At 31.3% G+C, this 14,225-nt stretch overlaps 2 protein-coding genes across 2 annotated transcripts; one reads left to right on the top strand and one right to left on the bottom strand.

Moving 5' to 3' along the window:
- Positions 1–576: 576 nt before the first annotated feature.
- Positions 577–8,748, bottom strand: LOC107440361 (uncharacterized). The gene is made up of 11 exons (XM_071178887.1): positions 8,018–8,748; positions 7,234–7,937; positions 6,783–7,147; positions 6,617–6,696; positions 6,236–6,498; positions 5,026–6,131; positions 4,702–4,946; positions 4,526–4,613; positions 3,281–3,513; positions 2,948–3,141; positions 577–2,201 (listed from the first exon to the last, which is right to left on the bottom strand). Exons 3-6 carry the CDS (start codon positions 6,838–6,840, stop codon positions 5,996–5,998), a joined length of 537 nt encoding a protein of 178 aa, XP_071034988.1. The 5' UTR covers positions 6,841–7,147; positions 7,234–7,937; positions 8,018–8,748; the 3' UTR covers positions 577–2,201; positions 2,948–3,141; positions 3,281–3,513; positions 4,526–4,613; positions 4,702–4,946; positions 5,026–5,995.
- Positions 8,749–13,463: 4,715 nt separating this feature from the next.
- On the top strand, positions 13,464–14,225 carry LOC107440362 (zinc finger MYM-type protein 1-like). The gene has a single exon (XM_016053269.2). It carries the CDS (start codon positions 13,464–13,466, stop codon positions 14,223–14,225), a length of 762 nt encoding a protein of 253 aa, XP_015908755.2.

The raw sequence follows: 14,225 nt of genomic DNA, 5'->3' as shown, positions 1-14,225 counted from the left end.
AGGCAATATTGTATTTACTTTATTGTAAAATGTTGACAAGGATTCTGTATAAAAAGTGCAGATCAGAAACTCAGCGGAAGAAAAAACGATTTTCGAATATTTCAATTTGTAAAAAAGAGATATGGTGTAAAAATTATATTTAAGAAATAATAAAGTTTAATTAGTTTTTAAATGAGTTATTCTGTTTCCATCTTATATAGTGTCTAAGCATTATCTTTTTTTCAATAACATTTTTATTTATTTCTTTAAAATATAATTATTATTAATAGTTTTAAATTAAAAAAAATCTTTTTTATTTATTTGAAAGGCCAAAACTTTAAACTTTTTTCAATAAAATAATATTTATAGCTTAAATATTTCAAAAACTATTTTTCTTAATTTTTAACTAAGAGTATTAAAAACAGTGGAAAACTCCAGAAACACCTGAAAAATAATTATCTGTAAAAAAAATCTAGAAAAAGTTTTTTTTTCTCTCATTGAATACACAAATTTTTGAAAAGACAATACTTTTTTTAAATTCACTAACAATCATCACAAAATTACAGTTTCTCTGATATTAACATATCGAGTACAATCTTTTCTTTTTAAACACAAACTAAATCTATTCATAAATATACATATATTTTTAAACACAAACTGAATCATTATATATAAATATACATACATTTTTCTTGTTACAGATTCGTCAAAAAATATTTAAGCCAATTACAAAAAATTTATAGAATGAAAAACTACATTTTGATCCAAGACGTTTTTACATTTTTTGTTTTAACAAAAGTTCTGGTTTTTAGCAAGCTATTATTTTTTTACATAAAATTATGAAGTACAATTATGTTTTGCATTTCTTCATAGCCAAGAAGTTTTATTTTTCCTTGCCTTAAGAATAAATTCACGATTTTCGACGCATTTTAACCTGAAATCACTTTTCCATTTATGATTATTTCTTTTTTATCAGTCCTAATAACATTATTTTGTAGTAAAAAATCTAACAAGTCTTTTAATACATTTTGATATTTTAAGGGTGTAGATTGTACAATCTCAAATTCCAAATTTTTTGAAGCTTTTGCCTTTGAATTACGAGTTGGGTGAAAAAGTTTAAGATTTTTTGGAGTAATTTCTGGGTCATCAGTTCCCAAAGGTTCTAAAAGAATCTTTTTCAGAATCGTATGTTGGGAGTTCAGAAGATAATTCATTCACCGATGACACGTTATTTATCGATGGAAATGCGATACATTTTTGTAGAACTTGAAAATTAAGTTTGATTTTTTCATCATCAAGAAGATTACTATGCAGTATATTATGCATTTCTGAATCTATTCGTTTAAATGCTGCTCCTCAAACTGTTGTATGGCACTAAATCATATTTTTAGTTACTCTCCACTAAGAAGAGAAGATAATACGCCAATTACTGATGGTAAGTGCTCCATTAAGAAGAGAAGATAATACGCCAACTGCCGATGGTAAAAGAAAAGATAAGTCTTCACTTTTTTGGATCAGAAGTGGTCTCTTTTTGTAAATAGGAATTCTTTTTTCTCTCAGTTATCGAAGAACTTATTTGAAAGGAGCTAAACTACTTTTAAATCATTTACTAAGGGGAACGTTTCCTCTTAAAAGGTTGAGAGCACACTCACAAATTGACTTAATATGTCTATTGGGACACTTTCTTCAGAGAGTAGCTTTTGCTCTACTCTTATTGAGGAGCTTTAAAAAATTTATGTCGACATACCATAAGCAACTATCACAATCCCATAATTTACTTGTTCTTATAAACTGAGCATAAGCAGCTGCTTTTGTTAAAGCACAGTGTTTAAAACTGTCACCATGAAAACTACGTGAAACAGAATTATCTTTTCATAAATATTCTACCTTAGGGCAATTTAAAATCATTACATTTCTTCCCAAAAATTCTGTTAAAAACTCAGCTTTTTCAGAGTTTTTGAGATATATATCATCAAAAACAAGAGACAAAAATGTCAGAATACAACTTAAAGAAGAGTAGGGCAATTTTTCATACTCCCATTCCATATGATGCAAGTTTCCTGAAGTCCTAAGATTTTAACTGAAATCCTTCGAAGTCAAGCATGATGGCTGAAGACATTTCAAGAGTTAAAGTGCAACTGACTGTTGAGGTTGATAACTGTTTGTCTTCGGAAAAATTCCAGTGCGCAAGTGCAAACGATCATCTGCTTCCGGACGAAAGTCTGTAAATAAATAAGAATAGGTCTCAGCTGTAGAATCATGAAAAATTTCAATAAATGACTTCATTTTTCCTGGAAACATTTGTCTTCCAAGGTGATTAATCTGACTTTTATCTCGAGGATTTTTGTATAAGACTAAATAATTTGAATTTTAATTAATATCACGCAATACTCGGACTTTACGAAATATATTTCGAACCGAAAATATTATTGTTAATTTTCTTTATGATGAGAATATTTTGATAAAAGGTTATTGAGTTTTTTGTCACTCGATAGTTCTGACATAAGATCATCATTAATAATTACAGCATCACTAATACTCGAAAGATTTGAGGGTAAACCATCTTCAAATTTAACGTTTTTTATTTTATCAAAAAGTGGTTGATAACAACCATAACAATATATTATATTTTTAGGCCTCGGGTAAAACATATTGTTTTCAATTAGTTTTGACAAAAAAAACTTTTCCCCGATCTTGTAGGACCACTTTATAATACATGATAAATGGCGGACAAGCTTAGGCAAATCCATATTTAAAAATGAATTTAAAAAATTATCACAACTTATTTTACAGTCTTACACCCTTATAAAAAAATGAAGATGTGCCTGTTTTAGCACGTATAAATGAATTCAAATTAATAAAGTAATGTATATAAGAATAAAAAAAGAATTAACGTGCTTAACATAACATGGAATTTCAATATCAATATGAAAGGGTACACGTTTGTCATAAATAATATTATATATACCTTATTTTCAACTTCACGACGTTTTCCATCTCTTACAATTTTTGCTGGATTGTGTATGACGATATTACTGTCCATCTCTTTTAAAAGTTCTTTCATGGAATTGAAGTTGATGAATTCTTGAAGTTTAGTGTAAACCCTCGAAATTTACAGGCTGTTTTCCCAGTAGGTCTCGAAGGCGTAATTTTTAGGGCCACCTGAATAAACGGGAAAAAAAATGTAATTTATTAAGTTTCTATAGAAAACATTCATAAAATAATTAATTAAATAAATAATATATTCATAAAATATTTAATGAAATAAAAAATGTTAAATTTAAAAAAAAAATGTGCTTACCAGAAACAAAAGGATGTCCCCGTCTACTTCATCCGTGAGTTCTTCCAGGAAATTTCCAATAGGAGGATCATTAAATCCTGTTGAGATGTAAATGATGCTGTCAGTGTCGTGATAGAGAACGTCTCTCCCAAGTTTGTCCAGTTCTTCATATAACTTCAATCGGGCCCATATGGTAGTGAAAGCAGCCAGGAAAATGTTTGTTGAACTGTCTTGTGAGACGACATATTCTTGAGCTACAAATAATTAAAAAAAATTTTTTAAAAAAATTGAAAAACGTGGGGCGCATGAAGTATAACAGTAATGTTATATTAGTGTGTGTATGTGTGCTCTTGAAAATATGTGTAAGTATATCTGTAATTGTATCTGAATGTGGATTTGGAATATGTTTGTGTATATGCATATGTATGTGGATGTATATGTGTATGAGTAAGAAAATGTGTATATGTACTGTTATGTATTTCATGCGCCCCACGTTTTTCGTTTCTCAATTTTTTTTAATTATTATTCTCCACTACGAAAACGTGGTTTTTGAAAATATTATTTTTTTATTTTGAATTTTTTTATTTTAAATTATATTTTTTTAAATTTTTGTTTCATATTTTTTAAAAATTATTACTTTTCAATTATTATTCTTCACTACAAAAAACGCGGTTTTTAAAAATATATTTTTTAATTTAGATTATTTTTCTTAGTCAAGACTACTACAAGACCACTACTAAAATAATAGAACTTTCATTTTAAATTAGGGATACAAAAATCTTGATATAAAAACAATACCTTTACGACTTTCATTAGTTTTATGCTGATGACAACCAAAACAATCTGGAAATGAATGAGGAAAAACTGGATCCTACCACGTGATTTTTCAGCCAATAAAAATACTCCGACAATAAAAATCTTTTCACCTGACATGTAATANATTAATAAAAATGATATTGAAATAATGGAATCGACAACAAAAGACAATCTCGAAAATTATTTTTTTTTTTAATTTTATTTTACTTTGTATGTCTTTTTTCTCTTCATTTTCATGCATTGTCATCCAATTCTGAACTATGTGCCAAATTTAAAATTTGTAGTTAGTCGGGAAGTTAGTTTAAAATCGATTACAAGATTCCACCCGGACAGACATACACGAAGGCAATTTTATATAAACGTGGTAAAAATAAACATAAGCATATAAATTCAAAGAAAAAACAATTTTTTTTCAACATAAAAAAAAACTATTATAATTAAAGTGCTTACAAATTTCGTAGTATCCGCTAATAATTTGTTGAACTGTGGAATAGAATGTACGCAGCTCGTTTGTTTTTTGCTCGTACTCATACCCCATCTGGTAAAAAAATTATCACTTTGAATAAACATAATTTGAAAAAATTAAGTGTAAAGAACATTAAAAACGGAAGAAATAAACATCTTACCTGCCCATTAAGCAATTTAAGGCTAACTTAGCCACTTGTCTCCGTCCTGGATTAAATTCAATTCCGCCAGGGTCAAGTTTAATGCCCTGCTTTTCTTCATATTCTCTGATGTATTCAGACTTTTGTTCCTCCATCTCACACCCACGTGGCCATCCACTGCTTTCTTGTTCCATTTTTAAAAACATGCTAATGTAGGTTTTAAACAATTCATCTGACGTTTTTTCAAAATGGTAGACTTCATAAATCTAAAAGTTATAAGAATAAAATAAGAATCATAGATAAAAAAAAAAATTGAATCTGACGAAAAGATAAATATATTCTTACATGATTGATGGAGTATCCCTTCTTTGCCAGTTTTAATTCATCACTAACCAGTATATTCCAGTAAGGGCTCGCTCTTCACTATGTGTGCATTTAGACTGTTGTAGATTTTCTGTGCAAGTTCTGCACAAAGATATGGGAGCACTGGAAGGTACAAACTGCAAAAAGGTACTACTTTACAGTGTACAAGACCAAAGTATTGATCCATATTTGTCAAATTTTCTGTTAAAATTTTGGGATGTCCGATCGATTATTAGCAACACTTATTGACCTGTATAAGAAAAAAAAATTAACTCTAAACATAAAAAAATAAAACTTAGAAAATGAAAATAATATTAAAAAAAATGAACAGTTATAGTATTCAACTCAATTTATGTAAAACCAACTCATTGCAAGACCTTCAGACTCGCATAGCTTTGAAACGTTGGAGAAATGTGAGCCCTTCTTTAATTCCCGACAAACCAAGACGTGATGCAGTTGCGGCCTTCCGCTTATATACAGGCCACGATTGTCTTTCTGCTCACTTATACCGCATAGTCCTTTCCACCACGCCTTTTTGTCCACTTTGTAAATCTGGTGAGAAATTGGGCAGGGACCACCTGTTTCTATGTGGGGACCTTCATGGACACACTGAGCCCTCAAGACATTGGGAAGCAAGAGAACTTTTAAGGCAATGACTTCGGTCTTCTTTCTTTGTTATCCTACGTACATTTGTATTCGTTATTTATTTCATCTTTCTATTTGTACCTTTTGCCTTGCCATTGGAAATAATAAAAAGTATTCAACTCACCCAAGGGTACAAGGACGTGAAATCAACGTATTTCGCAGGTCCTTCATGGTATAACTGCATTTGTTCGGCAACCAAAAAAGGCATCCCTTGGATTTAGTCTGTTCTTAAAGTTATGATTCTTGAGAAAATCAATTAGTTCTCTCTCTTTCTTCATTTTAAGAAAGTCGTGCTCCCATATTTCGACTACTTTAAAACCCTTCGAACGTAGCCATTGAGATGTTTCTTGTGCCTTTTTGAACTAAGTTGCCATGGTGATTCCTTCAAAAGGATGTAGAACATCTCCATCATAGAATTTATTGCATCCGTGGTAAAAGCACCCCTAAAAAACAGCAATGAATAAAATAATAAATACATTTTTTTCAATATTTAAAATATATTTTTCCTATTAAAAGATGCATTACAAATATTAAAAGTCATACTTACGTGGTATTGATAAATGGTTTGTGTGTCTGGGCAAAACCAATCAACAGAAATGCCTTCAATCTTTTCTCCTCCTGCATTACTGAGAGAATGATGTATTTTGTTTTCTTTTCTTTTAACGCTGTAAAATCCAACCACAGCATGGCATCTGCACTATGATTTGTTTTTTTTATATATCCAGTTATGGGTACCATGGCAATTGTTCCTGGTTTGATACGATTACTTCGATAAGTAGAAATGCAGGCAGACGTAATAGTGATGTAACTCTAAAGAAAAAAAAATAATAATTAAATACATGTAAATAGTTATATATATCCAAATACTTTGCGTATGTATGCATAACTTCTTTAATTTGAAATATATAAAACTTTTAATATAGCTCACCAAAATGGATCCACTCTCGTAACATGAGGTACTGCTTTCGAAACTCCATACAGCATCGCCGAAGAATGTCAACATCAGAACTGAAAAAAATATAAACCAATGCAACAATAAAATTTTCGGTAATCAAATTTAACTTAAAAGAAAGAAAAAAAAATTAAATACTCACCAACAGTATTCCAGCATCTCTTTTTGAAAATCAAAAGTATCCTTTTTATGTGCTTCATATCAATTCAAAAAGATTTCTTGGGGGCGTATCTATATGGATGATACGTCTCAATTGAAGGCATGGGTCAAACGTAATTTTGATTCTTCCTTACATTGAAAGTAAGGGGAAAGAATCATTTCTTCTGTTCTGCTAAACCAAAACATGTCGGTAGCTTGGCTAATGGCATTGGTAAAAAATTCAGAGGGTTGATCACAGTGATGTTCCAAGAAGAAAGTGTTAAACCCATTATCAGAGATCCATTTGGTATTATCTCGGGCACTACACCTTGCTCTAACAACCAAGCCATCACAAATTGACCGTCGAAACTAAAATAGAAAAAGTATTCATACAAATAAATTTTAAAAAATGCATGCTTTTATATACAATATATAAATACAAACAAAATACATACCCTTTCATGTTGTGAGCTATTGCTGTATATACCCGATGCTTCAATGAAAAGAGCAAGGCACAAAACTCTGCACAAGCTTCGTAATCTTTAAAATTTATTTCTTCACCACTGGAGTACTGTGCAACAGCAAAATTGACTTTATGTTCTCCGAATTCTTGATCAGTTTCAAAATCAAAGAATATGAGCATTCTAATTTTTTGGCTGGATGACTCGTACGTAGCACAGATGCATCTTGGTATTTTCTGAAAGACTTGCACTTAATTGTACCACCTTGGTATTCTTTGCGTAGGCAGTATCTCCGACGAATCCTTTTGCAACATTTTCTGTACTGATAAATCTATATATTCAAACATAAATACATTGATAAATAAACTAATTATAACTATAAAATCTTGGGAATAATACGTTGTAAATACGTTACGAAAATAAGAGTAATACATACCCAGTCACAGACATTTCTTGTTTTCCGGACACTGCTTTAAAACAACGCTCAAATCTGCACAGCCTGTTGCAATCGTTGCACTTCCTGGGACTTAAGCATATAGGGCTGAGAGCTGATCTTCCATTCTATTTAATGGTTTGTCACCTTCAGTATAGATAAAATTTGCGGCAAAGAACCCATTAGCAGACTTTATGACATCGTAATGATAATCGTGGAGCCACAAATCCATTCTCACGTTCTGTGCTTCTCCTTTGTAGATAAACTAAAATAAAAATAAGTCTGTGAATAATAACAAACGTACATACGTAAGTAGAAGAAAGATGGAATATCATTTTTTCTTACTCGGTTCAGAGTTTCAGAAGAAAATACAGCAATTTGAATTTTGAGTAGTTTCCTGAATGTGTTTATTTCTGTTAGAGCGCATAGTCCAACAGGAACATACGCGGCCAAGTGCAGAGCTCGGGCTTGATTTGATAGCTAGTCGTTGCCTGTCATTCAGTGCATTTATTGCTCTTGAGTCACCTTTTTTGTGTGCCAAAGCGTATATAATGGCTTTAGCACAACAAAGGCCCTAATCGTCTTCTGGTACAGTCAAAATTGATTTTTAGAGTACTTGTCAACGTTTATCACTTTTCTGTTCGTTTGGTCGGGGCCTACAGGACGTCTTATTGTAATAACATCGACTGAAAAAGCCTCGTCCAATTTTATTTCATCCTTAGATTGAATAGCTTTAATAATTTCACCCATTACTTTTTCCACCGTGAGATGTGTAACGTTCAAAATGCTTGTACTGATTATCTTATCGACTCACAGCCTGAATGCAAATTTAAATCAGATCAGATAATTCTGCGTCGATTTATTTCAGAAAATAAGTCTAGGACTGCACTGAAAACAAGCTTAATAGAATTAATTCCCACATTATTCGGCAGTCGATCTGTATTAACTCCAGCTCTAAAAACGATATCCTCAGCCTGATACCGAGCATTCTGTCCACATTTTATCAAAGGCTGCATATTCAGGTTTGTTATTACGCTTAAGCTCCTGTTATAAGAAAAAACTAAAAAAAAAAAAAGGGCAAAGGGATAATTTGGTCATTCTACAACATAACAAAACTAGTTTCTTGACCATTGACTTCTTTCATGATGCCGATAACGAAAATTAAATTTTTTAAAAAAATTATTAGAAAATGCCCCGAGTTTCCTGAATTACACACCCAAGCTTTAACCTGTTAGAAGCTCAGAAAAACTTGGTAGAAATCAATGTATCAATACTTATTATACCCAAGCATGTGAGCTATAAGCTTCTCCCTTTATTCATCGATTAATATTACGATTACATAAGCTCATTTCCTATTTACACTATTCTTGTTGGCATCGACACAGATTATTAAAAATTTATAAACTTTGTAGTGTTCATTCAATCAGCTTTTAATTGCTTGATTCTTTTTTTTTAGTAATTAATAACTCATGAATTTTTTTCGCCATCAAAACTTTGCCTCCCCGCCGTATATATTTGATATTAGAATGTATAAATTATAAAATAGAATCTATAAATTATAATATTTGCTCTTAATATTACGTTTTTTTGATCAAAATAAAAAAGGGTTATATTGCATTAAAGTGTGTACATCACTCCTTTCTTGTATAATTCCTCCTTTGTATTTTACACATGTTTTAATTTTATGCATATGATATACATTTTATACCTTTGTTATTTTATTCAGAAGTAACGAAACTTCTGTAAATGCAGAGCTTTTGTTCTTCAAGCTAGCTTAAATTATTTTCGTTAGAAATTTTCCTTTTCCTAATGTTTTTGTTTAACACCCTCTATAAAAAATAATTGTATTTCAAAATCGAAACAGGTTTAAAAATTATTTTTAATGATTGTTTAATTTATTAGTTTTTTTAATATAATTTAACTTATAAACAAAGTAAGGCTATCTTCATTGCTTTTCTATCAAACTTAACAAACAATATCACATATTAATTAACGTTACGGAATCAGCTCGATTTCGAATATTTCATAAAAATATCAATAGAACTTTAAGAGTTGAAGACTTATTAAATACTTATTATATTTCAATATCATCAAATACTGTAAAACTTAATATTTTATTTAATTATGTTTTTGTTAAAATTAATTTTATTTCGGCAATATATTTATTTATTATTTATTTTATTATAATATTAATTTTATTATTCAAAAAAGGCATCAAGCTATTTTTTAAAGGTGGTGTATATTTATTTAGACTTATGAATGCTGAGAAATTTCATTTATTGATTTCCACATTTCTCTTTCTAGTATATTTATTTATTTATTCTGCGTTACTATTTGAGGTATTATACCAAAGTAATTTTTTTTTAAATTTTTCTTATGAAATCAAGAACTGTTTTCACTGACAATCAAGAACTGTGATAAATTTTTAAATTAAAAAAAAAAAATTATGTTCTCTAAAAAACAATTTTCTATGAATTGTTATACCCAAGAAGCTTTAGTCACTATGCTGTATGCGAAAAATATATTTGACAAATTTAGAAACTTAATTTGATTACATACTTTTATTATGTAAATTTTGTAATTTTCTGAAAATATTTAAACGGGGAACATTATAGCCTGATTGGTAGGGTACTGGACCAGGGCTGTCTCGGAAGGAGGAGGAGTTATTGTTGAAGAGGGGACCTCGGTACTGAAAATGATCTTCAGCTCTGACGCGATGCATCAGTATGCATGTTCAGCTGGTTTTGTGTTGTATGCTGTGGTGATTCTATAGCGTGTTATAAATATCTTTTAAAATCGTCATCAAAAGTCACTTTACTTATTCATGTTCTATTTACTTATAAAAACTCTTTTAATATTGTGCCAGGTCTTCATTTCAATATTTCACCTTTATATTTATGTTAACCAAAAAATATTTCATTGTAAAAGATTATTTGCAGCTGGTTTTGAATTATAATTAAGTGAGTAGTTTTTATTTTTTAACTTCTCGCTAAATTTAAATATTATTATCGGAGTAATTTCTAATTAATGACGTATATTTATTGTCAAAGTTTTTTGTTCTGAATCGCTTATTTCTTGTTTATACTGGGATGTTAAATGTTATCTTTTACAATATATTTCACTAGGCATGATAAATATTATTTTATTAACTAACGTTTTAGAAATGCTTTCGTAAATAATTTTATATAAGATGAAATGTTTCCAATGTCATTCGTTATTACTAATAACTTTGTGTTTTAAATGTGTTAGATATCAAGTAAGACATGTAATATTACGTAACGAGAGTATTAAAGAAAATGCTCAAAATCAAAATAGAGATTTATATGTTTATTAAAACTTCTTTAAAGAATTTTTTGTTTGTTAAAAATAATAAAAAAATAAATAGGTAAAAAAGGGAAATTTAATCATCAAAATGTTTCAATTTACAAAATAATAAAGCTGTTCAAACTTCCTTTTTTATCTTTAAAAACTGAAGTATAATTTGGATAACATCGCACCAACTGAAACTAATTTCTAAGATTATGATTAGAAAATATTACTCGAAGCTCTTCCAATAAAATATTTTATTGGTTTAAGGTTTGAATACCTGTCTTATTAAATAGAATTACAACTTTTCAGGTGTGATTCATTCTAAAATTGATATCTAGAAATTAATTTTGTAATCTTTAATCTTATATTGATATATATCTACTATATATATAAGCTCACCGGACAAAAATTTAGTCACTCTAGTACGCAAGCGATGATGAATCGTGCGCAGTGATCAATCAACATGCTCAACTGTGGGCACACTGCTTTAACGTGATCAAAGGCGAGTAGTTATATTTTTGTTTGAAGCAGAAATTATGTGTAAATACGGGTAAGTGTAAGAATGTGATAGAGTGGAAAAAAGGGCATTTGTGTTTGGCCGCCGTGCCCGTGGTCATACGGTGAATGAAGTTGCTGGATTTGTTGGTGTTTCGATGCGGACTGTTCAACGTCTCTACAAACAATGCAATACATGTATGTGGTCACGAAAGACGACATCAGAATTGTGGTGGGAAAAAGATCCTGCATGAAAGGGACCGGAGACGTGTTTCACGACTTATCAATCAAAATCGCTTCCAAATCCGACAGGAATTGCTTCAGTTACTAAATTAAGGTCTATCATAACCTGTTAGTGAGAGAAAATTGCGATGAGAGTTGCATGTAATTAACATTTGCAGTCGAACATCTCGTAAGAGACCACTGCTCACACAGGCACATAAAGCTGCCCGACTTCAGTGGGCTAGAAGCCACCGAACGTGGACAGTTGCTGACTGGCGGAATGTAATATGATCTGACGAATTACGTTTTTGCCTTTATTCAAGAGACGCACGTCGTCGAGTGCAACGAAGGGCAGATGAAACATTTCCTTTTGACTGCGAGCAAGGACAGTTTCAAGCCGCAGGTGGGTCTGTCATGATTTGGGGGCATTTTATTTTTAGATTGGGCCCCATCATTGAGGTGGCCACTAACATAAACCCACATGTTTATTTGAACATTCTGGATGATTAGGTGTCATTTCTGTCAATATCTTCATGAAGAATGTGTTTTCGAAGCCCTTATCTTTCAAGATAACAGCAAACTTCATCGGGCTGGAGGAATATGTGACTGGTTTTATGAACACTCAATTACACCTGACTTCAATTCCATTGAAAATCTGTGGGACATGTTAGAACAACGGGTAAAACGACGAAATCAACATCCTCACAATTTGGTGCATTTGTGCGATGAAATCCTCAGCGAATGGCTTAAACTGGATTCGACGTACCTGCAAAACCTTGTGGAGTTACTTCCATCATTCATCCCCACTGGGGGTGAATGACTGAGGTCCCCGCTGGGGGTCTCCCCCCACCCCGCGCATCTTTTTACCAAACTAAAAGTACGCTACTCACCGCAGATTTTTGCGCTTCTTTTGGACAGAAGCTCTCGCACTCTTCAAGTGAAGGGGTTAGATTTTAAACTAGAACAGCGTTGCTGTTCCGTTATCCGCTGTACTTCCCTGTTGTTATGAAATGTTATTCAGTTACAATTTCTCTTTTCTTAAAGGGTGTTATTTTTTTATTTTGCAGGACTTTTTGATTAACTTTTCTCTTTCATTATATTGTATATTCTGCTTTTAAACTGTGATTGTTTAGTTAATTTATTGAAAGTTTTGGGGTGGGAGTTAGATCGTAAGTCAGAACAGTCAACTTCCGATGTGCACGCGTTTTTTCTGTTTGTTTCAGTTCTGTTCAGTGATTTTTGTGTCTTGCTGTGTCATAGATGTTTTCATTAATTGAGATGGAGTTTTGATAAGTTTTTGCATAGTCTTTGAATATTCGTATGTGATAATTCAGTGCTTTCATTGAATGAACTGAAATTTGTTCCCCATTGATGCCCATTTTACTGATTCGATAATGGCTGAATCGGATATTATACAAGAACTCCAGAAAAAACCCTTCGGTTCTTTAAGATTTGAGGATAAACTGCATATTGTCCAAAATGGTAGACCTTGTCCATCACTCAGAAATTTATCGTCTAAAGTAAAAGAAAGAGGCAGAGACTATACCAGACACTTTACAGTTTCTAATTATGATTCTCATACTTGGCTCTGTGGGAGTGACAGTTTGTCCAAACTTTTTTGCTGTCTAACTTTGTTCCAAACTGTCTTTTGTTTTCCAAATCCAAAAACGTTTGGAATTTTAGTGGTTTGAGTAATTTGAATGGATTAACCAAATCAACTAAGGCACACGAAAATTCTGAATCACATCTTCAATGTGTAGTAGACATGTATAATTTTGAAAAGCAGCGAATAGATAAAGGAATAGACAAAGCCCTAAAAGTTAATAACAATTTGCAAAACCAAAAAGTTAAGAAAAATCGTGAAGTTTTAAAACGACTCATAGATGTGACAAATTTTTTTGCGAAACAAGAATTACCCTTCCGAGGGAACAATGAAAAAACTTCCTCTTTGAATCAAGGAAATTATGTTGAAAATTTAAATCTTTTAAAACTCTACTATCCAGTTTTAGCAGAACATTTTGAAAATTCCACAGTTTTTAAAGGCGCTTCAAATGATATACAAAACGAACTAATTAGTATTATTAGTGAAGAACTGAAAGAAACTATTAAACCAGAAATAGAAGAAGCAGATTTTGTAGCTTTAATGTTAGATGAAGCGTCGGATATTAGAAAAAGGCCACAGCTCTCTACAGTTTTGAGATATGATGTGAAGGGAGACAGCAGTGTTACAGAGAGGTTTGTTGGATTTATCGATGTAAGTGCAGACCGCACATCTAATGGTTTACTCGAGCACGTTCAGAAAACCGTAAGTGAATATAAACTGGCTGATAAATTCGTTGCTCAGACGTACGATGGTGCTGCTGTAATGTCAGGCCATTTGTCAGGTTTACACAAAAATGTTACAGATATATATCCAAAAGCTCTATTCTCGCACTGTTATGCTCATGTATTAAACTTGGTTTTATCTCAAGGCATGAATGATATTTTAGAATGCAACACATTCTTAAATAATTGCGATGACCACTGA

Source organism: Parasteatoda tepidariorum, chromosome 3, assembly GCF_043381705.1.
Source record: "Parasteatoda tepidariorum isolate YZ-2023 chromosome 3, CAS_Ptep_4.0, whole genome shotgun sequence".
In the NCBI taxonomy this organism is placed as follows: domain Eukaryota; kingdom Metazoa; phylum Arthropoda; class Arachnida; order Araneae; family Theridiidae; genus Parasteatoda; species Parasteatoda tepidariorum.
Note: the sequence above shows the minus strand (reverse complement) of the source record. Positions and strands in the feature narration are given on the sequence as shown.